At 35.4% G+C, this 27,812-nt stretch overlaps 2 protein-coding genes across 2 annotated transcripts; one reads left to right on the top strand and one right to left on the bottom strand.

Annotated features, from left to right (window-relative positions):
- The first annotated feature begins 4,634 nt into the window (after window positions 1-4,634).
- Window positions 4,635-7,403, top strand: LOC103424349 (xylan glycosyltransferase MUCI21-like). The gene is made up of 3 exons (XM_070812335.1): window positions 4,635-5,308; window positions 5,401-5,460; window positions 5,939-7,403. Exons 1-3 carry the CDS (start codon window positions 5,068-5,070, stop codon window positions 7,252-7,254), a joined length of 1,617 nt encoding a protein of 538 aa, XP_070668436.1. The 5' UTR covers window positions 4,635-5,067; the 3' UTR covers window positions 7,255-7,403.
- An 11,751-nt stretch (window positions 7,404-19,154) lies between these two features.
- LOC103424350 (kinesin-like protein KIN-14L) lies at window positions 19,155-26,663 on the bottom strand. The gene is made up of 19 exons (XM_008362438.4): window positions 26,478-26,663; window positions 26,299-26,375; window positions 25,758-25,915; window positions 25,449-25,595; window positions 25,106-25,361; window positions 24,230-24,333; window positions 24,008-24,079; window positions 23,479-23,580; window positions 23,287-23,361; window positions 22,974-23,055; window positions 22,772-22,867; window positions 22,502-22,675; window positions 22,304-22,410; window positions 21,773-22,116; window positions 21,423-21,673; window positions 21,013-21,176; window positions 19,969-20,831; window positions 19,642-19,817; window positions 19,155-19,534 (listed from the first exon to the last, which is right to left on the bottom strand). Exons 2-19 carry the CDS (start codon window positions 26,363-26,365, stop codon window positions 19,458-19,460), a joined length of 3,315 nt encoding a protein of 1,104 aa, XP_008360660.3. The 5' UTR covers window positions 26,366-26,375; window positions 26,478-26,663; the 3' UTR covers window positions 19,155-19,457.
- Window positions 26,664-27,812: the final 1,149 nt, after the last annotated feature.

The raw sequence follows: 27,812 nt of genomic DNA on the forward strand, positions 1-27,812 counted from the left end.
ATGCTATACCATATAAAAATATAGGGTAAAAGACTGTTTACTACCCTCATGTTTCGTGGTTTTCAACATTTAGTACATCATGTTTTTTTCGTCTCAGAGTCATACCTAAAGTGTAAATTTTGGGACAGTCTCATACATCCGTTAGTCAAACTGTTAAGTTTTTCGTTAACTGTGACGTGGCGCACTGAGTGGGCGCCACGTGTCATCCACGTTTTTTTTTTTTTTTCCTTTTTTCTTTCTTTTCTTTTCTTCTTCTTCCTTCTTCTTCTTCTTCCTCCGACTGCAACTTTCTGTTTTTTTTTTTTTTTTTTTGCTTCTTCCTTTTCCTTCTTCCTTCCTTCCTCCTTCCTTCCTCCTTCCTTTCCCTTTCTTCCCCTTCTTCCTTCTTCTTCCTTCTTCTTCCTCCGAAATCTGGGGAATATTTTTTTTTTTTTTCTTTCTTTTTCTTCCTCCTTCTTCCTTCCCCTTCTTCCTTCTTCTTCCTTCTCCTTCTTCTTCTTCTTCTTCTTCCTCCGAAATCTGGGGAAGTTTGTTTTTTTTTTTTTTCTTTCTTTCTTCTTCTTCCTCAAAAAAAAAAAAAAACACTTTTATCTTTTCTTCCTCTTCTTCTTCTTCTTCTTTCTCTTTCCTCCTTCCTTCTTCTTCTTCTTCTTCTTCTTCTTCTTCCTCCGAATCTGCCCAGATTCAATTTTTTTTTTCTTCCTCCTTCTTCTCCTTCTTCCTTCCCCTTCTTCGTTCTTCTTCTTCTTCTTCCTCCGAATTTGGGGGAAGATGAAAGTGTTTTTTTTTTTTTTTTTTTTTTTTTTTTGAGGAAGAAGATGAAGAAGAAGAAGAAAGAAAAAAAAAAAATCATTCCCCAAATTTCGGAGGAAGAAGAAGGAAGAAGAAGGAAAGAAAGGGAAAGGAAGGAGGAAGGAAGGAAGAAGCAAAAGGAAGAAGCAAAAAAAAAAAAAAAAAACAAAAAACGTGGATGACACGTGGCGCCCACTCAGTGCACCACGTCACAGTTAACGAAAAACTTAACAGTTTGACTAACGGATGTATGAGACTGTCCCAAAATTTACACTTTAGGTATGACTCTGAGACGAAAAAAACTTGATGTACTAAATGTTGAAAACCACGAAACATTAGGGTAGTAAACAGTCTTTTACCAAAAAATATATTACCTCATTTTGTTTCCAAATTTTCTAAATTTAATATATATATATATATATATATGATATGTATAATATAATATATATATATGATATATATAATTATTATAGTATTTTTAGGGGGTATAAAATTATAAAATTAATATTTTGCTTATCGTGAAAGTTGCAGTCGGAGGAAGAAGAAGAAGAAGAAGGAAGAAGAAGAAAAGAAAAGAAAGAAAAAAAAAAAAAAAAAAAAAAACGTGGATGACACGTGGCGCCCACTCAGTGCGCCACGTCACAGTTAACGAAAAACTTAACAGTTTGACTAACGGATGTATGAGACTGTCCCAAAATTTACACTTTAGGTATGACTCTGAGACGAAAAAAACTTGATGTACTAAATGTTGAAAACCACGAAACATTAGGATAGTAAACAGTCTTTTACCCAAAAATATATTACCTCATTTTGTTTCCAAATTTTCTAAATTTAATATATATATATATATATATATGATATGTATAATATAATATATATATATGATATATATAATTATTATAGTATTTTTAGGGGGTATAAAATTATAAAATTAATATTTTGCTTATCGTGAAAGTTGCAGTCGGAGGAAGAAGAAGAAGAAGAAGGAAGAAGAAGAAAAGAAAAGAAAGAAAAAAAAAAAAAAAAAAAAAAACGTGGATGACACGTGGCGCCCACTCAGTGCGCCACGTCACAGTTAACGAAAAACTTAACAGTTTGACTAACGGATGTATGAGACTGTCCCAAAATTTACACTTTAGGTATGACTCTGAGACGAAAAAAACTTGATGTACTAAATGTTGAAAACCACGAAACATTAGGATAGTAAACAGTCTTTTACCCAAAAATATATTACCTCATTTTGTTTCCAAATTTTCTAAATTTAATATATATATATATATATATATATATATGATATGTATAATATAATATATATATGATATATATAATTATTATAGTATTTTTAGGGGGTATAAAATTATAAAATTAATATTTTGCTTATCGTGAAAGTTGCAGTCGGAGGAAGAAGAAGAAGAAGGAAGAAGAAGAAAAGAAAAGAAAGAAAAAAGAAAAAAAAAAAAAAACGTGGATGACACGTGGCGTCCACTCAGTGCGCCACGTCACAGTTAACGAAAAACTTAACAGTTTGACTAACGGATGTATGAGACTGTCCCAAAATTTACACTTTAGGTATGACTCTGAGACGAAAAAAACTTGATGTACTAAATGTTGAAAACCACGAAACATTAGGGTAGTAAACAGTCTTTTACCCAAAAATATATTACCTCATTTTGTTTCCAAATTTTCTAAATTTAATATATATATATATATATATATATATATGATATGTATAATATAATATATATATGATATATATAATTATTATAGTATTTTTAGGGGGTATAAAATTATAAAATTAATATTTTGCTTATCGTGTATCGGGTTACCTACGTATGTACTCAGACCAACCCGTTATCTTAACAAGTGCTTATCGGGTTGCCCGATAACGACCTGATTCGTTATCATGTCGACCCGATAACCTGTTAATTTCTTGTCTTGTTGTGTCGGGTTAACGGGTCGTGTCATAAATTGCCAAGCCTAACTACAATTATTAGTTTTTGACATTTGGTTATAGAAATGATTAGTTTTTTTATAACGACAATATTTTTATCATATATTGATGGCATAACGATGATATCACAACGATATTGTAAAATTGATCATTTCTACAATCTAATGTTCAAAATTGATAATTTCAGCTAATTGCCCTAAAAGCTCATATTAGTCAATAGCTATTAGTAATGAGCCTATTAAAGGCATACGAAGTTTGCATAAAAAGCTTTATTAGTTATTGTAGGACACAAATCCATTTAGAGGAGCTGCATTTATGCTGTCACACAGCACCATAATCTTTGCGTCGGACATAAGCTAATCTCATTTTGTTTTTTTGTTTTTTTTTTTTATACAACGATATTGAGCAGAATAAGCAATCAATAAATTAATACTAAATATTCCATGCATAAGAATCGAACAGCTCTTACAAATATATATGTGTGTACAATAAAAACAAAAGATACAAAAAATTAGAAAAAATTAGAACATTGGAAATCTGAAGAGAGTTGGTTAAAGTGACAAATAAAAGGTAAAAAAATCACTAATCAATTGCTACTAAGATAAGCAAAGAGCCATCTTTATGTATTGGTTTTTATTGAAATGATTCACTTTGATATGAATTTGCTGAAATAATCTTTTATAATGTCGTGATTATATCATTATTTGTTGGAACTGATTGTCCCACATCGGCCAAAAGAGAAGAGAGAAAGCACTTTAAATAGAATTACCCCACTCTAACTAACACCGAGGCTTTTTGTAATAAAACCTCACATCTGAGGATTGTGCAGGTGGTTAAGTGGGGACAGTATCGGTGTTGTTGGATGAACCCTCAGCTCGTCGACCTGAAAATTTCAACATTATTGTATGGTCTTTATTTGATTTGTATAAGCTTTTATTAAGTTGATTCACTTTAATATCTGGTTGGTGAAATAATCTATGTTTATGATGTGATTATATTATTATTATTATTATTATTATTATATCGCGGATATTTGAACAAACAAACAACATAACATAAGTGAATCATTTTAATTAATTGCTGTTTTTTATTATTTTTAAACGTGTCGTGGTCTTATTCTAATGTAAGTCCAAACGTGCAACCATGATGTTTGTTTATCTGCAAAATTCTTTCCTTAGTGGCCAATCCTACCATGTTCTAAGCAGGAGGTCAGATCATTTTTCTTTTTTATAAAACGGATCAGTTAATTGTTTTGTTAGGGAATTATTATTAGTATTTCAAAAATTTCATTTGGTATTTCAAATTTTTTATAATTAGAAAAGAAAATACTTTGTGAAAAAAAGAATGAAATTTTTGAAGTGCTAAATATAATTTACTTTTTTTTTTTAGACTGAAAAGGCACATAAAGGTATTTAAATATCTCTTTAACTACAATAATATGTATTATTAGTGTCAAAAATTACACTTAAGACAAACTATATAAAGTACAACCTAAAATTCGTTACCAATCACTTAATCAAAATGTTAGCAGGAGGTCAGTCAGATCTTGATTGCCGAGTCTTACGCTTGCAGCAGCGGCCAGTTTGCCAACTTGGAAACAGCTCTCCAAGGCGCGTGTTACAAAGCGCGTCGGAGAACGAGTTACACGAAGTGCCAGAAAAAAAGAGTAGCCGCAGCCAATCGAGGAGGAACGAAGGAAAAAAAAAAATAAGCACAGATCTCTTTACATCGCAAGTCTGAAGCCGCAGCTGCTCGTTACACGCATTTGACTGCCAAATTTAATTTAATTATATTAAATTACTAATTTCAATATTAATTTAAAATAGAAAATACCAAACTTTGCAGAGACCGACTCCCTCAATTTAAGCCTTTGACAGCTTCTTTCCATTTCTCACCTCCATCAACTCGTCTTTCTCTCTCTAGAAAGCAAGAAGCAAGCACCTTCTCAACGAAGAAAATTGAGCGACCATAAAATCAATCAATAATATAAAAAATAGTTCAATTTATTATAAGTTTATGCAAGGTCGCTCTTTTTATTAACGTGAGAATTATTCTCAAAACTCAACATATAAAAAACCCAAAACGCAAAACCCATCTCCCATCTCTCTCCTTAAAACATATAGGAGGAATCCAAGAAAATAGCATTGCTTTCCCTGCTATTTGAAAATCTCTCTCCATTTCCTCATCTGGGTTTTGTTCCCACTCCATCAAACTCTCTTTCTCCTCTCTCTCTCTCTCTCTCTCTCTCTACAAAACGCAGAAAGCAGAAAAGCAGGGGACAGGAAAAATAAAGATCAAAGCTTTTTTGTTGTGCATAAGAAATAATGGCGCGGTATCAGCGGCACCAGCACCACCAGTGGAGAAAAGTTGAAAAGCCTTGTGCAGCCGCAGAGGAAGATGAAGAATCACAGACCACCACCTTTCTAATGGAGTTTGCAAACTCTGGTTACTATTACAAGAGAACAAGTCCCAAGCTTCTCTATCTCCTCTTCATCTCTTTCCTCTCTTGCAGCTTCATCTTAGCCCCTCATCTTTTCAGCTCCACCACCACTTTCTCTCTCCTTTGTAACTTTCTCTCTCATCTTTTTATGTTCTTTTCTTTGTTCTTATCTTCCTGCATGTGTATGACGGTGGTGTTGTTTTTTGGGTTTTTGCAGATTCAACACCTGTGGAAGATATGGATGTAAATGTTCCCTTGTGTTCTTCAATCTCTAACGGTGAGTGCGCTGCCTTTCGCTTTCTCTTTTGATCTTGTATTGTCAAATAGAATTGATATACTGCTAAAGGTCTTCACTTTTATTGGAGCGATATTCTAATCTAATTTATAGTAAGGGGAAGCGGAAGGGCACTCGAGCTTGGGTCCAGAGCGATAGCACGCTGCTCTAGCCAACTTAGCTACGTCCAAGTCTGAAGTCGGGTTTTGATTTAGCATTCGCTTAGGCCCAATTTGGTTCATGAAAAATAAAGGGGAAGGAATGGAAACAAGGAGAAATTAATGAACAAAAATGGGGAAGGATAGAAAATATATTGATAGGTTTATAAAATCTAGTACGGAGTTTTTTGAACTCTCTCTCTGTCTTATGTGTTTTGATTTTGATGAGAGATTGTAATCCCATCATAAACTTCAAATGCTTTTGATAATTGATGTTTATTTTGTTAATACAAATGAGTTAAAAGTTGTCCCTGTGCCTTCAGGAACTATATGTTGCGATCGAAGCAATATTCGTTCAGATATTTGTGTAATGAAAGGGGATGTAAGAACACAGTCTGCTTCCTCCACTATCTTCCTCTACCGATCTACAGAAGGAAGTAGCTTCCAAAATCGTGTTTCTGATGTTGTTGAGGAAAATGAAGAAGATGGAACAGGGGAACTAGAGCATGAAAAGGTCAAACCGTATACACGGAAATGGGAAACAAGTGTCATGGACACCATTGATGAATTACAGCTCATTGCGAAGAAAGACACTCTAGGCATGCACCACCGGTGTGATGTGCAGCACGATGTTCCGGCAGTGTTTTTCTCAACCGGGGGATATACCGGTAATGTCTATCATGAATTTAATGATGGGATTATGCCATTGTTCATTACTTCCCAGCGTTTCAACAAGAAGGTTGTTTTTGTTATTCTCGATTACCATAATTGGTGGGTGACGAAATATGGTGACATTGTTTCTCAACTATCAGATTATCCGCCTATAGACTTTAGTGGAGATACAAGAACTCATTGCTTCCCAGAGGTCACAGTTGGTTTGAGGATTCACGACGAGCTCACTGTGGATTCTTCACTGATGGAGGGAAATGTGAGCATTGTTGACTTTCGAAATCTTCTAGACCGAGCCTACTGGCCTCGAATTAAAAGTCTTATTGAAGACGAGGAACGGGAAGCACAGGAAAAGCTTTCTGCATCTTTGGCATCTAAAAGCTCTTTCGAACCTGAGAGTGCAGTGCAAGAAGATCAGTTCAAGAAGCCTAAACTGGTCATCATATCTCGAAATGGATCAAGAGCGATAACAAATGAGAATTTAATGGTGAGAATGGCCGCGCAAATTGGGTTTGAAGTTAACGTTTTGAGACCTGACCGCACGACAGAGTTAGCAAAGATTTATCGGGCCCTTAATGCGAGTGATGTGATGATTGGGGTTCATGGTGCTGCCATGACACACTTTATGTTCATGAAGCCTGGGTCTGTGTTTATCCAAGTTGTTCCCCTTGGCACTGAGTGGGCAGCGAAGGAGTATTATGGGGAACCTGCAAGGAAGCTCGGCTTAAAATACATCGGCTACCAAATTCTAACCCGGGAGAGCTCGTTATACGCCAAATATGATAAGGATGATCCTGTTCTTAGGGATCCAGAGAGTGTAAACAAAATGGGATGGGAATACACAAAGAAAATCTATCTTGATGGCCAAACTGTGAGATTAGACCTCGGAAGATTTCGAAAGCGATTGGTTCGTGCTTACGGCTACATCTTCCACAGGTTGAACTATCACCCCCATCTTCAATCACGGTAGTTCTGATGGTTTTACTTACATTTTTTACCTTACATAAATCATTTTGAGGGTTGTAGATGGCATAAAATGGCTACTAGGAAGATTATTGTTGGACATAAATGTGACCTATGTACATTAAGAATTGCACAAAGACACTTGATTTTGGTAAATACTCAAGATGTTTTTGAGCAACTTTTTTCTTTTCTTCTTGCTCCCTTTTACTTTTACTATTTAATTTTCTGCCTCAAAAGCAGCTTTTTTCCCTTTTAAGTGATTTTTGTAAACTAATTGGACTTCTTATTCTTTGATGTCTACTTTTGCTGAAAATTCAAGACTCCAATTTTTGTTTCTTTCTGCAATTTTCTTTTGTGGATATGTCTGTTGGTCTATAAGTGCAATTTTCTTTCGTCTCTTATGGTAGTTTTTTAAACCTTTTAATTTGGATGAAAGATTTAACAGTATCATACGTAAGAACCGTTGCTCCATGTAATGATAAATTTAAAGATCAATACTCGAGATCAAAGCTCCTATTTGTCTAAACTCTGGAGACCAATTCTATTTATGAATTTAACCATGTTCCCTAGTTATATTTTCTGCAAGAGAAATGATCCTTAATATTATTGGTTTGCATCTACTACGATTGGCACATGCATTTATTCGGCCAAAAACATTGACTGGAAACTACACATCTTTATGCATTTAAGCCCACCATACTTCCAGCGTTAGGCAGCCTGTAATCCCTTCTGTCTGCATCCCTAAACAAATGTTTCTGCATACAAATTTTCTTAAGCAAGGTTAGCAAAACTGCCAGATTTTACTGTCTAATCTTCCTTTTACATTTTTGCTAATTTTCTTAAGAATATTGACTAAATAAGAAGATTCTCGTCTTCCAATCTGACAACATCAAATGCTTATGTTGTTGAATTGATTTGAGCCCTTGATCAAGTCGATACCCATATGAACACGTGATTCAGATTTACAAATTAATAATATAAGTATTTATGTGACAATTTTTTCATATAAACACGAGATTCAGATTTACAGTTTGACAATATAATTGTATTGATGTGGCTACGTCACTATACGAGCATGTGTATGATTGTTTTTCTGTTTGCTAAACAACCGAACAAGTTCATCATCACATGTGAAACAATAATGAAAACTGGGATCTCTATCTATTTTTTTGAGTTATTCATATATATATATATATATATATATATATATATATATGTATGTATGTATATATATGTCGTAGATATTCACCATGCCTGCGAATATAGTCAGTAGAATGCATTATTGCATCCATCCAAACCAAGTGCCAAAGCTATGGGAACGTTATACTGGTGTTTCTTCTTGGAACTGAAAATGGCCATGCAGCTTTTCCAACTGCTTTTTATCTTTTACCCTGATGAGCAAATTCATCTTTCATTGTGCACAAAAATGACTGCATTGAGATTGAGGCCATTTTGACATAAAAAGATAAAATTAGCATCATAACATGATTCTCTCGTGTTAACAATTAACGGAGAATTGACGAAATTTTTATCTTTAGACCTAACTCTTAACAAACTTCACTACAAAAGTTTATATCTTAATTTTTTTTACCACATAAACCATCTTTTAAATTTTATATCACCACGAGAACTAATAATCTAATTTGGACTTCTTTTATTTACTTATAAAGAAGACTTATAATATCAAACAAAAATATTACTATGACGATAGACTTATAATATCGAACTAAGATATCGCTACGATGGTATTCGTAATTAATTATGCCCAGTAATAGTCAATGACATACTTTAATGTAAATTTAAACTACCACTACAAAAATCTGTGAACATGTAAAAAAAATTATGTGTATCGTTTCTCTTTTCTAAAGTAATTAATTATAAAAACATAGTCCTATTTTATGATAAGAATAAATATTGGGTTGCTTCCAAACACACCCTTGTAGAAGTATGGCAGAAGGACAAGAATTGTTTGCCCTCCACTTTCGGTGCCCACTTATTTTCTGTGGTCACAGTTAAGTCACGTTAATATTTTATATTATTTTTTTTATAAATATAATAAGATAAAAATGAATAATAATATAAAATATTGACGTGACTTAATCGTGACCACACAAACAGAAAAACACGGAAAGAACGTAGGAAGTGGAGGGCAGACAATCCTTGTCAATGGCAGAAAAGCTGATATGCCACACACTGCACAAGGTGGCAGATACAGGGGGGACCACATACAATTTGCAATTGACATTGTATAGAAGGATCAGATTGCCCTGACTAAATACAAGTTTCCAAATTTTATTTAGGCCTCTCCATGTATCAAAAGTTTTGATTTGGATTTTGATTGCTAACATACTTTATTACAGACTCGATTAATAGTTTTTTTATTATCGCAAGTCGATTTAATATTAGAGACTCGTTACAGAAATTGTTAATAGAATTTTGTCTAAATAATAAATACAATGTCAGTTAGTTAAGGAGTTTCAGTGGCATTCCCGGCACACTAAATGAGTTGGCATTCCCAACAAATAACAATTTGACACCTAGCTATTTCTTCTTTTTTTTTGTTTGAAACAAAAAAATGCCAAATGTTAGTCCTATGTCAATACAATTCCTAATCTAACCCTAATATGAAAAACTCTCAGTAACTCAGATCAGCAAACACATAAAACCCTCCATGCCGCTGCCATACCAGCAACCACCCACCTCCAGCGAGGGTCAGTGAATTCATCGGCGACATCCGGTCTCTCCTCACCATGGTCTAAAATATCCATAATATCCTGATATTTCCATCAAAATTTCCGTGTTTTTGGACTACCGATATTTTTTTGGACTACCGATATTTCCAATATTATCGATATTTTAGACCTTGCTAAATCACTCATGTATCTTACCATGCAATGTTTAAAGTGTAAAATATTGTACTAATTCATTATATATAAATGATTATTGTGTGTTTAAACTTATTTCATTAATTACTACATATTTTCTACACTCACAATATTTGCTAGCTCGCTATATAATTAATTTAAATCAGTTATATCTATCATGCAATATATTTCCTTCTAATTTTTGATGATAAACTAATAGATAATTGACTAAATAAACATCCTGCAAAGTTTCAATAAAAATTTCCAAGTTTTTCTTACAATTTCGGTGGTTTTTATTCAATTTTTATAGATATTGATAATATCCCGATATTTCCATCGAAATTTCCGTGTTTTTGGAGTACCGATATTTCCGATATCATCGATATTTTATACCTTGCTCCTCACTTACTTCCTCGTTTTCTCTCTCATCTTCCCTCCGTTTTCTCCTTCTCCTATTTCGGCCTGAGACCCAAGATGGTCAACGGCAACTGCAATTCTTAAATCTGCTATCTCCGATCTAAGAATTAGTAAGGTCGCTGACCTCCTGTATGTGTAAGAATAACATGCCAGATCATAGATATGCCAATAAATCACCAATACTACCAACAAACAATGTGAACAACATAACCATAAATCTCAGCATTAAACCAATCAAAACATACCTGCAGAACTTGAACTCGAAGAAGCCATAGCAGCTTCACCACCAGACAATCTTCTCCTCTTTAGCAAAACTAGAGAGCTCTTTGAACAATAGGTATTCAACACAATATGAGCCGTATCTTTGCAAGAGCAGTGATTGTGGTTATATACAGCATTAATCCAACACATTCTCCTATTAGAATTAGTGTTGGACTCTAAAACAGAAACCCTTTTGCACAATGAGTGCACAAGATCAATCCGAGAAGGATCCAAAACCTTTTCCCAAAGGAACACTAAAACCACTCATAATCCTACAAGAAATAGGATTTACACAAACACTTTATCAAGACTTTTCCATTCAAAATTCATTCAATATAATAGCTAATCCACAATCATGTTTTTATACTCATATTCCAACATTCTCCCACTTGAGTATAAAGACACAATGATTAACTAAATGAATCATGGAAGTGATCACTAAGTCCAGAATAAGGCTTCTAACCTCGTATACAACATTACCTATGCATATCAAAATATGGAACTCCAGGACTCTATCTGTACAATCTCAGACTTTATCCAAGAATCACAACATATCCAATTTTGCATTTTTGTAGTTATACGACAACAATCTCAGTAATGCCAAAATTCATTACTCCCACTCATTTAAACCAATTTCAACTCAATCACAGTTAAAATTTCAGCTTAAACGACAACCATCCATAACAGAACAATATACTAAACAGTTCCAAAGTATACTTCAGTAAAATCACAAACTGATTTACTAGCAAACTCAAACTATTTTATTGCAATGCTAACTATCTGAATCAATTAATCACAATACGGAAAAATTGAATTCATATAAATCAAAACCAAAAACAAACTGAAATACTAACTAAGACAAGATATTAGTATACCATAACTAACTTAACTCAGGAAATCTCCTACCGCAGTAACATAAGCAACACTACAGTTCCAAAGCCATCTCAAATCTGGTCACAATTACTCCCACTTGTCAAAAGCTTCTAAAATTCCCATTCTAGTAACATGTGCTTTAAACACATTGTTTGGCAAAGCTTTAGTAAGAGGATCTGCAATCATCTTCTCTGTAGATAAATGTAGAATTTCTATCTCTCCTTTCTTCACCATTTCTCTAACTTTAAGAAACTTCACATCCATTAGTCTTGAAGCCGAAGTTCTCTTATTGTTCTTGGAGAAAAACACTGCAGCATTATTGTCACAAAACATCTTTAAAGGCCTTTTAACTGAGTCAACAATTCTCATCTCAGCCACAAAGTTTCTCAACCATACTGCCTGTTTCATTCCTTCAAAACACGCAACGAATTCAGCCTCCATTGTAGAAGTAGACACTATTGTTTGCTTAGCACTTTTCCAGGAGATAGCACCACCATTTAGCATAAAGATGTATCCCCCAGTTGATTTCCTCTCATCTACGTCCCCAGCAAGATCTGAATCTGTAAACCCAACCAATTCTAAGGAATCATCTCTGCCATAAACTAATTGATAAGCTTTTGTTCTCTGCATGTATCGTAATACTTTCTTTGCAGCCACCCAATGAGATTCTCCTGGATTTGATTGAAACCTTCCTAACATTCCAACAATGAATGCTAAATCAGGCCTCGTACAAATATTAGCATACATAATGCTTCCAACTAATGAGGCATAAGGCTTCAACTTCATCAATTCGACGTCATTCTCATTCTTGGGACATTGATCTCTAGAAAACTTGTCACCTTTATTAACTGGAACATCTGCCTTATTGCATTTCTCCATATTAAATCTGTTCAATACCCTTTCAATGTATCCCTTTTGAGACAGCCCCAGAAGCTTTCTTTTCCTGTCTCTTATTATCTCAATCCCCAGAACATAATGTGCTTCCCCTAAATCCTTCATTTCAAAATTGGTACTCAGAACAGTCTTCGTCTCTCGAAGTAATTGCATATCGGAACTTGCAAGCAGAATATCATCAACGTATAGGACCAGAAAAATGAACTTTGATCCTTTGTGTTTTAAATATATGCAATCATCCATCTTGTTCTCAACAAAACCATGAGCAGTAACTACCTGATCAAATTTGAGGAACCACTGCCTAGATGCTTGTTTAAGTCCATAAATTGACTTGTTTAGCTTGCAGACCATATTATCTTTCCCCCTTTCAGAAAATCCAGGAGGTTGGACCATGTATATGTCTTCCTCTAAATCACCATTCAAAAAAGCGGTTTTAACATCCATCTGGTGTAGCTCCAGATCAAAATGAGATGTCAAAGCCATGATGATCCTCATAGAATCTTTGGAAGAAACAGGTGAAAACGTGTCATTGTAATCAATCCCTTCTCTCTGAGTAAAGCCTTTGGCTACTAACCGAGCCTTGTATCTCTCTATGCTCCCTGCAGCATCCCTTTTAGTTTTGTAGACCCACTTGCAACCTATTGGTTTAGCATTTGAATTGGAGTTCACAAGGGTCCATACTTTGTTCTTGGCCATGGAATCTAGCTCTTCCATCATTGCTTTCTTCCATAATGCAGCTTGAGAACATTGAATTGCTTGTTGATAAGTGGCTGGATCATCTATATCACCTATGTCAAATTCTGCCTCCTGGAGATAGACATAATCGGCTGAAATTGCAGGTTTCTTGGCTCTACTTGATTTCCTCAGATTCAATTGATCATTTACTGGACATGTATCTTTCTCAATGGGAGAACTTGGAGCACTTAGGGGTATATTTCGTGCAGAAAAGGTATCTCCATGTTCATTTTGTATTTCAGCAACTATTTCATGTGTCATCTCTTCATCAAGATCTTCTTCCTCTGTCTGATTTCTAGGCAACACTGAAATATGGTTGTAGGCCATTGGAACCGAGCCAACGAGTTGTTCTGATTCTTCAAACTCAGAAGTGTCATGCACTAAGTCTGATACATCTTGGTCTTCTAAGAAAACTGCATTGTGAGTCTCTTGAATTCTTGTCTGTGCTCGAGGACAATAAAACTTGAAACCCTTCGATTTCTCTGAATATCCCACAAAGTAGCATGAACTGGTTCTAGAATCGAGCTTCCTTTCATTTGGGTTGTAAAACCTAGCTTCTGCTTTGCAACCCCACACATGAAAATGATGAAAACTTGGTGTTCTGCCAGTCCATAGCTCAAAAGGTGTTTTTGGCACTGATTTTGTAGGCACTCGGTTCAACACATAGTTTGATGTCCTCAATGCTTCTCCCCACAGAAAACCAGGCAGCTTAGATCTTGAAATGAGACTTCTAACCATTCCCATCAAGGTTCGGTTTCTTCTCTCAGCCACTCCATTATGTTGGGGTGTTCCCGGAGTAGTATACTGGGCCACAATACCTTGCTGCTCAAGAAACCGTGCAAAATGACCCTTTTGTTGTCCTGCTTCTGTGTGCCTGCCAAAGTATTCCCCTCCTCTATCTGATCTAACAATCTTAATCACTAGGTTTAGTTGTTTTTCTACCTCACATTTAAAAATTTTGAAACACTCAAGGACTGCTGACTTTTCTTTTATTAGAAATATGTAACCATGTCTGGAGAAATCATCTATAAAACTCACAAAGTATGAATTTCCACAAATAGTTTTGATAGGAAAAGGTCCACAAACATCGGTGTGTATAATCTCAAGCAAATTTTTACTTCTATTGGCATCCATTTTCCTAAAGTTGGTGGTTTTACCCTTCATACAGTCAATGCATTCAGATGCATTATGAAAATCTAAAGCAAGTATGAAATTTAATTTTGATAATTGCATGATCCTGTCCTTCGAAATATGTCCTAGTCTTTTATGCCACAACATATAAGAGTTGTCAAAATTTTGCATTCTTTTGGCAGTCGTATTTAAAACACTTAACTCATTGTCCAACAATGTGCACTGCATTTTCCATAACTGATCATGCAAAACTGCTTTTCCTATCAAGGCTCCCCTACGAAAAAATTTGATGCATTCTTTATCACCTATGAAAATAACACCTTCAGCTACTAACTTAGATGCAGAGATTAAACTTCTTCTCATTGCAGGCACATATAAAACATTGGACAGTTCCAACACAAATTCAGAAGCCAATTTTAGTTTCACTTTCCCTATCGATTCAACTACAACTCTGGTTCCTTCACCAACAAAAACGTTATAATCATTTGTTTGTTTTTGTTTTTCAAAACCATGCAGTGAATTGGTTATATGCACAGATGCACCAATATCAAACCACCAGGAATTTGCCGGAATTTCAATGAGATTTGATTCCTCACAGACATATACATTAGTTCTACCTTTAGCCCTAAGCCATTCTTTGAATATTTCACAATCTTTTCTATAATGACCTTTAGTTTTGCAATGATGACACCTAACCTTTTCAATGTTTTTAGTTTTAACTTTAAGATTATTAGATTTAGAGGAATGGGAATTCTTAGCAGACACAAAAGATTTATCAGGATGTTTGAATTGAGGAGATTTACCAGAATTTGCATTGAGATCCCTCCTTTTAGAAGTCTGCACAAAATTGATGGTCTCAGCTTCCTTTCCTTTGTCTTGCTTCTGTCGATTTTCCTCTTGAACACATTGAGATATCAGTTCATCCACTGTCCATGACTTATCTTGAGTGTTGTAAGAGACTTTTAATTGACTGAACTTCAAAGGAAGCGCTTGCAGAATCATGAACACTAGCTGCTTTTCACAAATATTCATGTCTAATGAATTAAGCTTCTCAGCCGCATCGGTCATCCTCATAATGTGATCTCTGACTGAACCACCACCTTCAAATTTGTAAGTTGTGAGAAGGGTCATATACTGAGCAATCTCAGCCTTTTGTGATTCCTTGAATTTGCTCTCAATAGCTTTGAAATAATCTTTTGCTAGATCACACCTTTTGATACCTCCACGAACAGTGTCCGTCATCCCGCTCTCCAAAATGGATAATGCCACTTTATTAGCTCTTGTCCATCTTTCGAACTCAACCTTCTCAGCCTTTGAACTCTTATCAGTAAGAGGCGCAGGTTGTGGTGTATCAAGTGCTATATCATACTCATTTAATGTCAAGAGCAATTCCATTTCCCTTCTCCATTTTTTGTAATTGCTCCCACCAGTGAGTATAGGTACAGCAGCCAAATTCATTGTTTTTAGTGAAACTGCAGAAGATAACAATGAAATCATCACATTGAATCTTTTCGGGATTCATGATTTCCATCTATTTCACTATGTAATCCTCATAATGAGTCAATTTTGTCATACACATGGTCTCAAACTTTAATAAAGACAACCATGTATAGAGTAAACAACTCACAGAAGATTGTATTCAAGAATCATGCTCGAAAGGGATGATATTCAAATATCACACCACATGCATTGAAAATCAAAAAATTCAATAAACCCAAAACAAATTAGCAGCGGAAACATTAAAATAATTCTTTAGTTTATCCATTTAGATAATTTTGATTCAAATTGGCGAGATGCTAACAAATTTGCATATATACGGTGTTCTCTAGTTCAAATAAGCTTTTTAACCTAAATTCAAGTTTCAAGATTGCAGACATACCTGTTTGGAGAAATCAATGAATGAAATTGACACGAGAAGAATCAGAGAGAATCATTCATTGAATCGCCATATACCCAGAGACCATGAAAAGAAAAGATGCAAGGCAAAGCAAAAGACGCAAACCCGGCGATCATAACGGTATAAATTTAAATTTTTTTTTTTTTTAAAACGGTGTCGTTTTTTACTGTTATGCTCAAAAACAGGTTATGCGTTTCTGGGTTTTAAGATTATGGTTTCTTGTCCAAATTGTTGTACAAAATTTCGAACTTAATGGCAATAATCTGTCCAGGCTCTGATACCACATGTAAGAATAACATGCCAGATCATAGATATGCCAATAAATCACCAATACTACCAACAAACAATGTGAACAACATAACCATAAATCTCAGCATTAAACCAATCAAAACATACCTGCAGAACTTGAACTCGAAGAAGCCATAGCAGCTTCACCACCAGACAATCTTCTCCTCTTTAGCAAAACTAGAGAGCTCTTTGAACAATAGGTATTCAACACAATATGAGCCGTATCTTTGCAAGAGCAGTGATTGTGGTTATATACAGCATTAATCCAACACATTCTCCTATTAGAATTAGTGTTGGACTCTAAAACAGAAACCCTTTTGCACAATGAGTGCACAAGATCAATCCGAGAAGGATCCAAAACCTTTTCCCAAAGGAACACTAAAACCACTCATAATCCTACAAGAAATAGGATTTACACAAACACTTTATCAAGACTTTTCCATTCAAAATTCATTCAATATAATAGCTAATCCACAATCATGTTTTTATACTCATATTCCAACAGTATGTCCTTATCCGGCGTAAAAGAGAGGAGGCGAAAGAAAAAATGGAAGAGAAAAGGAGAAAGAAAGGGAAAGGGAGAGAGAGAACCAGGTGAGGCCGTGAGAAGCAAAGAGGGATGGGTGGGGGTGAGGGTGTTGGGTGCAGAGGATCGGAATCTGGGTAAACTGTTTTTTTGTTTTTATTTAAGTTTTTTTTTTATATAAGTTATACAGGGCTGAAATTGAAAGTTGAAAAAAAAAAATTAATCCAGCTATCACTAAAAGGAAAAAGGCTAGGTGTTTGATGCTCATTGGTCTGGAACACCAACTGTCACCAGTGAGTTGGTGTTCCTGCTACCTAGAAAAGTTTCTCGTACAGGAGGATCAGATTGCCCTGACTAAATACTAGCCATTGTGTGTATTTTTTCGGTAATGCTATTCATATCATGTTTTTGTGCAACATTTTCATACCATTTTAGATGGTATTTGATATGGACAGCTACATCATTTGAATTAATTATATTTTTAAATTTAGTTCATTATTTAATAAATTAATAATTAAGAAAAATTAGTTAATTAAATGATGATTATAGTATATGAGAAGTCATTCTCTTTCATTTTCTTGGGTTTTGCAAATTTTTCAAATGATGTGGTTGTCCATATCAGATACCACCACCTAAGTTAACATAAAAATGTAGTATAAAAACATGGTATGAATAGCATTACTTGTATTTTTTTTTATTTTACAGATAACCTTGCATCATTTCACATCTCCTATACAAGTTTCCGAATTTTATTTAGGCTCTCCATTTATCAAAATTTTCGATTTGGATTGTGATTGCAAACAGACTTTATTACATAGACTTGATAAATAGTTTTTTTTTATTATCGCAGGTCGATTTAAAATTAGAGACTTGTTACAGGAATTGATAATAGAATTTTGTCTGAGTAGTAAATACAATGTCAGTTAGTTAAGGAGTTTGAGTTTTTTGATACAGGGATATATTTACACTAATAGGTGCGAGAATAAATTGGTTTTGGACTAGTCATCTACGATATTTAAACATAAAGTCTAATAACAATAATCAAGGAAATTTTCAATGCATAATTGAAGCTAGATGGAGGTAGGTGAAGAGTTGATCCCCTCCTCAGTTCATACAAATATAGAATTAGGATACAAGTACGTGCTCGTTGTAAGTGTGAATTGTACTGGTTGCTAGAGTTTTTTTTTTCTTTCTTTTTCTTTCTTTCTTTCTTTCTTCTAAATCCACTTCGTTTCAAGTTTAAATCCTCCCCTCCCCACTATAGGGAAAGAGCACACTATCTAAATCACATGATATAAAATATTAATCTCGATACCTAGATCATGCCTTTTCTCTTGGGTTTTTAAAGATGTCAAGTATTTTGAAGACTTATACTAATTCAAGTGCACATGTCCAAATCCCCAAAAGGTATACAATACACATTATGGAAGTGTTATACCACATGGGCTTTGGCCCCTTTTTCACATTCAAGAAGGAAGTATTATATTCCACATTGTGCAAAAATCTAGTTCCAAGTTGCAACCAAAATTAAAGGAAACACATATTGGAAGTAGTGTTGCCCAAGAAAATCATCTTGAAAATTACTAAAGCTTGTAAATTCTTGGAGGAGTCGTGCCACTTGACCACAATAATGAAAACAACAACAAAGTGTTGATGTTCGTTTCACTTGACCACATAAAGGGAATGTGTATGAAGGAATGAGGATTGAAATAGTGAATGAAGGGTGGAGAGAAGGAGGGAGGAGAGACTACTGAACGAATATAGAAAAGATAAACCGATTCAAATTTAATTTTAGTTTTCATTTTTAGTGTATTCTTTCACGTACATTTCTTCTGCCTCCTTCCCACCATTCTTCCTTCACCTTTGCTCGCCCGTCTTTTCTTCATTTTATTTTTCCTCTTCCTAAAAGTGAAAACTAAAACAAAAAGGAAATAGTTATCAAATGGGCCTAAAAACATGGATGTGTGAGAGGGTTATCATTTCCCTAAATCAAATAATAGTGAACCGAGGAAGACGAGAACTTGGAAAATGAACCACTTTCATTAACAGAAATTCACAATGTGGATCCAACAATTACAAAGAGGATCATCACTTGACAATATATGAACCATTTGGTAGCCAAAATTGGGATCTCAAGTGAAGTAGATCATGTTAGCTTCCCATTTACTCGGGTCCATTGAAGCATTCTCAGAATGCTACACACAATTCAGTATGCTTTGAGCCAAAGCGTTACCGAGTCTCTTTCGGGCGATTGCCAGATTATGACGGAATTCCAATGCTTCGAGTCAAAGCACCACATAAATTTTCACTTTGCATCAAATGATCTATAGCCACCGCTTGTTACTTTTTGTTGATGAACGGACTGGCGGAGGTGTTTTGGCATTTCTGTTGTCCTTTGCACCTGCAAAAGGAAACACCATAAGAAACTCAAATCATAGATGAATATGAAAGCTCTAACCTGGTAAGATTGTTCTAGAATGTAATGAAGCTTGTATAAGCTTTACGTACTAGTTTCGGTTGGCTTCCCTCCTAGAGATGATCGTCTGTCATACCCTGGTGGCGGAATGCCTGTTAGTGATTGCCGCCTCAGAGTTCTTGCACTATTTGTTACCGGTGAATTTGCATCATTTATATTGGTTGCGCATTTAACACTTGACTGTGCTTCCACCAAACTTTGCTGGTTCCTGCAAATTTAGTGGGGATTTATGTTCATACGTGTATGTCATGTTTGAGGCATCATAACAATGTAAAACATATATAATGTATAGAAACTGAAAAATAGCGAAACGTCCTAGACTATCAGGAGAACAAAATTCAAACATGAGTTTCGCCCACCTCTTCTCAGAGCCATTGATCAGTTTTCCAATTGTCCGCAGGGATTTCCTTATCTGAGACCCTTTTCCACTTGTGCTACTTGTCAAATTAGGTGTCAGGTAATCTGTAGAAAGAGTGACCTTACTTTGCATGACAATCTGTACCTCATTTCTGGAATGCTTTTTTGGTTCGGGTGTTGTTGGTAGCTGAAAGGGACGAACTTGTGTCTTGTTATCTGCTTTTAACCCTTGCTTCTGATAGCTACCCATCCTTGGGCTGCGAGGAGCCATCTTTGGGCTACGAGGAGCCTTGGTCTGAGGCTCAGGTGTCGTTGGTCGCTGAGGAGGAGGAACTTGGGTTCTACTACCTGGTTCCAACACTCGCTTCTGATATGTAGCACTTGCTGGACTTAGAAGATTCCTGGGACGAGGTTCAGGTGTTGTTGGTTTTAGAAGGGAAGGAACTTGTGTTCTACTACCTGGTTCCAACACTTGCTTCCCGTAGGTAGTGCTGGTTGGACATTGAGGAGCCTTGGGACAAAACACTTCTAATGTGGAATCCTCATTACTGAAATGGCCCAATGGGGTAGTGACTGCCGCTGCACTTTGAAGTTGACCATATTCCTGCACTGTCACTGCCTCAGATGTTAGGATTTTCCCCATGTCATGCGATATATGCAGATTATCCTTCTTAATTGATCTTGGACCTTCCAAGCTCAATCTCCTCAAACGAGTTGGAATATAAGGGGTTTTTGCCTTCTCGGTTTTCACAGTGCTGCAACTTTCAATGCTTAATCTTCTCAGACGTTGGGGAGTTCTCTCAGTCATTGTTCTTGGCACACATTGACCTTCTTTGTTTGCTAATGCCTTCTTAAGACTCTCAATCTGAAAAGTTTGAAACACGACAAAAGTGTTAATTCATAAGCATAAACAATTATAATGTTTTGCTAATACTCTAAAGTTTCAGGATGAATTTAGATAGAACAATTGACCAATCCAAGTATAGAGAGTAAAACAGATTTGTGAAATTTAGGCAGAAAAAACCAAATTAATAAAATTTGTTCACCTGTTCTTTGAGTTTCATAACCTCACCACTCTCCTTGTTTGAATGAGCAGCACCGAGTTCAACGGTGGAAACCCTTTGTGCAAACTTCAAGGTACTGATAGTTTCACTGAAGGAATCTTCTTCTGGACTAACATGAGCAAGCATTAAAGTTTTAGCATGTCCACCTGAAGTACATAGCCAAAGAGAAGGTTGAGTTAGTTCAGTGCATAGTATATCAAAATTTAATTGTTAAACTCCTCGAGAACAAGCCTCAAAGTGTTCCATTTGACCAATCATATTGTGGCATCATTTCAAATCCAAGCAAACAGTTAACCAAATTCCTCACCCAATGTGGCATGATATTGCTCGAAATCCAATATAACAAGACTGAATAATAGACAGAAATGCTGAATATTCAAGAAATTACAAACCTAAGGAGTCTTGCAACAGAAGTGTGAGTTTGCTGTTTCTGTAAGGGATGTGAGAATTCTTCTGAGCCAAGGCTGCGATAACATCTCCTAAACATGAAAGAGACTTGTTGATATACTGTGCCTCTTTCAGCCTATCTCCTGTAACTTCAGATTTGTCCACTCTTTCGCTTCCTGCAAGGTCAACCAAATGAAGGCAACTACGTAGAGTACCTCCGGAAGTATCTTTTCCATGCACATGGACTGTTAGGACACTGCAGAGACACACCAAAGACTATCAGTGGGCACAAAATAACTGATATGGCATGATAAGAAAATTTGTTATAAGAAAGCCACAGGTCCTAAAAACTGACCTATGGGAACGGCTGCTGCGGCTATTGATTGCGGTTGAACTGACCATACGATTCATCTCACCAAATTTCATGAGGTTCAAGACATCAGTAGTAGACTTCACTGAATGCATTGTAGCACCTGGGATACTCAAGCCATTATCACCAGCACAGCTCCGTATCTCTAATTTGGCAGTGGATGAATCTTCTGCAAGAAGGTCTCGTACTTGTTCATTGTAAATTTCGACCATTTGGACATGAATTTCATAATCTATGATATCCTTCCTTTTGTTTGACATCTGGAACAAATCGCTGAGAGCTAGATAATTAATCCCCATATCCGCAGCTGACCCTCCTGATGGACCACTCTGTAAAAATATAAAAACTTGTGTTAAGATACAAAATGTATATACACAAATCTGATGTGTCATTCTTATAATATACAAAAACGCTTGCAAGCAGATGAGAACCAATAATAAATCACTCCTTCCCTCCTACATAAGCCTAAACATTACAAAAGATTTATCAAACTGAAATCTCAGGCTTGTATCTTACCATGGTATGTGTTTTACCGGATCCAGTTTGACCATAAGCAAAAATGCATACATTGTAACCATCCATCACAGACCTGATCAGTGGTTGAGTGTCCTTAAAGACCTCATCTGTAAATGAATGTATAATAGAGTCAGTATGCAACAGATCGATGATGAAAATAGATTTAAAAAAAAAAAAAAAGTTTTGATGTAATACTACCTTGCCTAGCAGTTGGACCAAACACTCGGTTGAACTGGAAGACTTTCCTTCCATCCTTTTGGGGTTTTGCAGGGTCCGAGATCACAAGTGACCCGTCCTCTCCAATGAAACTTATTACATTTCCAGATTCAGAACTGAAGGAAGGCCTAATCCGGCAGTAAACTCGAATATTACCTGAAGACGTTTCAACCAAGATCAGATAACAATTTTTTGTAGTTGGCTAAAAATATGATAGCATAGCTAACATTTTTGTTTGGGAAAAGTAGCAACCTTTCAAATCCTGAACCATGTTGTATAGCTTTTGATTCTCTTTCACCACCTTGTAATACCCGAGTGCTGCAGTTGACAGCTCCTGCACCTGATTAACTGAAACCACAAAGAGCACAAACAGAATTAACTTTTAAGAAATTTATGTGCATATATAGCTTTGTAAAAATGCACAGCATTAGGACATTCTTCCATCAGCACATACCCAAGTGTTTCAAATCACTATTCAGTTGTGTCTGTAAGTCTTCAAAGTCCCGTTTTGCACTTAACCACAAGGCCTTGAGTTCCTGGAAATTGAAAATCATACATTACCATTTCCATATTATTATTGCTGGAGAAAATTATATAATAAACTAACTGTAATTTCACTTAAATTGAATTTTTATTTGACCGACCCGGAGCTCTTCTATTACTACATTGTGGGCTTTAGTGTTGTATTATGATGGAGATTCATATAAGCAAACTTTGTACTGAAAATTTAATAGATTTAGAAGACAGTTAACATTATAAACACATACCACAAGTTCTTTCTCTTGCGTTTGGAATAGAAGTCTGTGGTTGCAGTTACCCTTTCTTAAACAAGCTCTGCAGCACTATTTGAAAGAAAAGATAAGGACACTTCAGAATTTAGTAGGAATTCAAAAATCTGAGTGCAATATCCAATACCATAAAGCATCAGGGGCAAAACCAAAACAGACAAAGGTGCATACTCCGGAATTTCCAGGAGCAGATGACTCCTCTAGAGGCATAGCTGTTGAAAGGCCAGTTGATCTCCTTTTTTCTTTCAAAGGTTCTTCTAATTTAGAGTTTAACTGTTTGTACAAAAGAATAGTATTGAGTTAAGAGCAACTTCATGTAAGTAAAAACATTGGCATAGTGTAGAGTGAGCAGGATTTGGGGAAGGGGGAGGAGGTCTGATCTAAAGGAACATAAACTTAACCATTTCAAATAGCTATACTAAGTTCATAAAAGAAGTCACAAGATTATGCACATTAGTTGATGCAGAAGGAAATCCCATTTAGATATCAACAATATCCCCGAAAGACCTCCTAGACAGCAACTTCATCTTAAATTTCACCCATTATGTATTATCATTATGAAAAGAGGAAATAACAGGGGATATCCTCTACATTTTATTTGACTCTCTGTTTCACAAGATTAATACATCATCATACCTTAGCAATTTATTTACGAACTGAAAAGAATTGAAGAATCTCGTAACACTCAAATCAAACAAACCTCTGGAAACTTCTTCTGTAGATGTTGCTCCAAACAACTTTTCATGATTCTTCGTAAGAGGCTGACTGCATTCTGCACAGAAGAAGTTGGTTAAAATAGATGAAAGTTGACTTCAAATTTAATCCATATTCCAGTATTTGTTAACTGTATCAGAGTAACATTCTTTATTTCAAAACTTAGAAGGATAAAAAGAGAGAGAGAGAGAGAGAGAGGGATCATTACCACATCTCCACTATGGTAGGAAGCAAGAACGTTGTCATCAATGTTTTCCTTTACGTCAACCATAGAGTCAAAAAGTAACTTGACAACAGATTCTACGGAATCCACTACAGCACAATTAACAGAAAGACAAGAGTTAGAGAGAGAAACTGAATACCATTACAAATATGCTAGATACCAAGCTGTGGATTCCATATAAAATGATGGCCTTTCGGAGCAGATGTGAAACATACATACCAACAGATAGAACATGTATCATTCAATAATGATCCATTATCTTTAACCCTTACCATCTGAAATAACCACAAAACATACAGCTAATGTACTATATAGCCAACCATCCTGGAAAAGAAATTACATCAAAACTTGAATAGAACCCTAAACCTCGAATCTACAGCTACATCAATGAACACTTACATGATGATACATTACTTCTTTGAGGTTATATATTCAATACTGATACTTTATTTGGGGCATCTAGAAGTAACCATGGCATATACAGGTTTCACTAAATACCATACTTGGCTTAGAGGAAATTCTCATTAACTTTCTAATCTACGTAGTCCACAATCCAAGGTAATCTTTTCATAGCACAACGTGAAAATAAATTAATGTACCAATAGTCTAGGTTTCTTGTGAAATCCTACTATATGCTGCTACATCAATTAATGAGTTTGCTGATTAATTATATTATTATTTGTTCGATGTTCAATATTTCTACTAAAAATATCTATGTTCCCTCATTGATGATCATAACAAATATCAACATTATGCATATGTTATTAATTTAAGTAATTTCTGTTAAAAGTTTCCAGTCCGGGTATGGATATAAACTAAACTCCATATACAAAGTTCTCAAGAAAGAGAAATCAATAAAACCTTCAACTTTCTGGTTGTCACCCTCTACAGGTGGTTGTCTCTCACATACGGCAGACATATCCAAGTGCCTGCAAGAATCTGATGGGACTACAGTTGAGGCCCTTGAATGCAGTCTATTGGCAGAAACCATAACTAGGGGAGATTTCACATATTTAGTAAATCCATTCCCATTGCTCATCTGCTTCCACTCATAATACGATTTAAGGGATAAAACACAGTCGACAACCTTGGCTGCTGACCCTGCCTCCATTGCTTCCTGAGATGACAAATATGAACACATACAATGTGAAAATGCAGTAGTGTTGACATATACATAAAATACAGACATGAGCAAGTGATTTACCCTTTCGAGGTCGGAAGCTTCAAAAGCAGGCAGCATCAACTCTTCCACAGCGACCAGAAAGTTACGGACATTCTCAAAGTACTGATAGGCAGGCAATGCTTGAGATTCCCGACTTAACGATTGCAAAGGCATTTGGCTCTCCACAACCTTAAGTAGTAATGATTATAAATTAAAAAAAGAGGTACAGTAGTTAGAACTGGATAGAACTAGAAAGAAACTTTGCTTATATATCATTTTACTCTACGTTCTTTGCTTCGTCAACCAAACAGAAAAAAAAAAAAAAAAAAGTCTGAGATTGAAACGTGATACCTTGGGCACTGCTCCTGGTTGAATCTTGTTGATAGCATTGCACAGGATCAGACCATTTCTCAAGCAAGAAATGAAGTCTCTCTCCGATGGCTGTTTTGGTACGCCGAGTGGACCTACCAGGCTTTCAAGCCATTCAACGGCTTGGAATCGCCTCCAAGCTGTCGAAGTTACCAAATTCAGAAATTAAAGAAAGTAAAATTTTTTGAACAATTCTTGAAAAAAATCAATAATTACGTCCCGGTTTGTTTTCTGAACATTTATGGAGAGAAAATATTATAAAATCCTTGATCTTCGGAATTTACAATCCAAGAAATTAATCCACAATTCAATTGACTCAAACACAACCGAATTACAATTAGTTGATGAAATTTGTACAAATCTTGGAAACGCGACCCGATTGCTATTAGTTAATTCCACAAACAATTCCAAATTTAAATCCTTTTTTCTTGAAAATTCGAAATGAAAATTTCAATCCTGACCTGACCAAGCAAACAAACGAATTGAAAAATCGAAATGCAGATGAATTAACGTTTCAACGTACCTGCTTCTTCTGCTTTTCTTGAAGCCCTTGCAAAATCATGCAATCCAGTTCTTGCACTGTCCTCCATTTCTTCTTTCCTGCAAATTACGGGAAAAAAAAACATTCAACCACATAACATTTCCAAAAGAAAAAAACCCACAAAAGTTTATGATACAGAGAGAGAGAATTCAATAACATACTCGATAATATTTCTGGGTTTTTCTGTAAAACCCCGAAAACCAAGAATCTAGAGAGAGAGAGGGGGGAAGATAGAGAATAGCAGAGAGAATCTACACTCTGCAGAAAGTCTAGTATGGAAAATGCAGCATTCTTGGGGTTCTTGGCTTTCGGGCTAAATGTAATTCGAATCCGAACCTGAGGTTCGGAATCCTAACGTTTCATTTTTTTGAATTCAAATAGGTGGGGATGATCGCGACCGTCTAGTAAGAAGACTGTTTGACATCATCCAACGGATGGGGTCTCCCAGAAATAGAACTTTTTGAAGTTCGGGTTCTTGTCGTACTGGGCCTCGGGTTTGGGCTTCTGGGCTTCGGTTTGTTACGAGAAGCTTATGACAGTTGAGAATCATACATCACGCGCGTGAACAGCACGCTCTTATTTCACTGTGAGTAATCAGGGAGTTGTTTTCAAACGCAGTATCAGTCGCGTGTTGCGTTGGTTTGAATTTTATTTTATTTTATTTCTTCCTGCTATATTGATTAGTGGGTGACTGAATATTTTTTAAGGAAAATTAATGAAAAGGGTTTGAAAAATTTGAGTTTTAATGATAATGACAAATTAAAGGGTAAAATGAACAATACCGAGAGCTTTTTGTTAAAGTTCTCTATTTTTTATGGCGTGTTAAAAGTGTGTAATTGTTGACACCAAAAACTTGGGGATTTGGGAGGATGGGAGATATCAAATACAACCACTTTCTTGGTCTTAGGACGATATTGGATCCCATCAATTTGATTTTTTCTGATTATGGCTGAGTTTGACATTTCAAACTATAAATTCAGGTAAAATTTATCGCAGTTATTAGTACAATGGGCAAAAAAAAAAAAAAAAAAAAAACTTAAAAGCATCTCTAACGGAAATATTAAATTCAAAGTTAAGAGACACGCAGCCTAATCAATTAAATTTGAAGGTAGAAAAAGTATCAATTGATTTTCTAATCCATTTTCTCTTTCTACATGGATTGACATAGAAATTTTTGCTGCCAATTTTGACATATGAAAAAAATGTGTTGTCAATTAATTTTCTAATTGATTTTGTTATGTGTGTTCCATTAACGTATCAATTATGAATCAAGAAAATTTGTTTAATTGATTTCTTTTTTAAGAATGTATCCTACAAATATTATTATTATTATAGCAAAAAAATCATATAAGCTATAGGAAGAGAAAATCAGACTTTATCACACCTGCTGTCAAATTAACATTTAGTCATTCGCTAAATTAAATGAATCTGAGCAATCTGTTTAAGTTTTATTCGAAAACATTGTAAATTTGGGTCGAGTTAGTTGTATTCAATTC

Source organism: Malus domestica, chromosome 14, assembly GCF_042453785.1.
Source record: "Malus domestica chromosome 14, GDT2T_hap1".
NCBI lineage: Eukaryota > Viridiplantae > Streptophyta > Magnoliopsida > Rosales > Rosaceae > Malus > Malus domestica.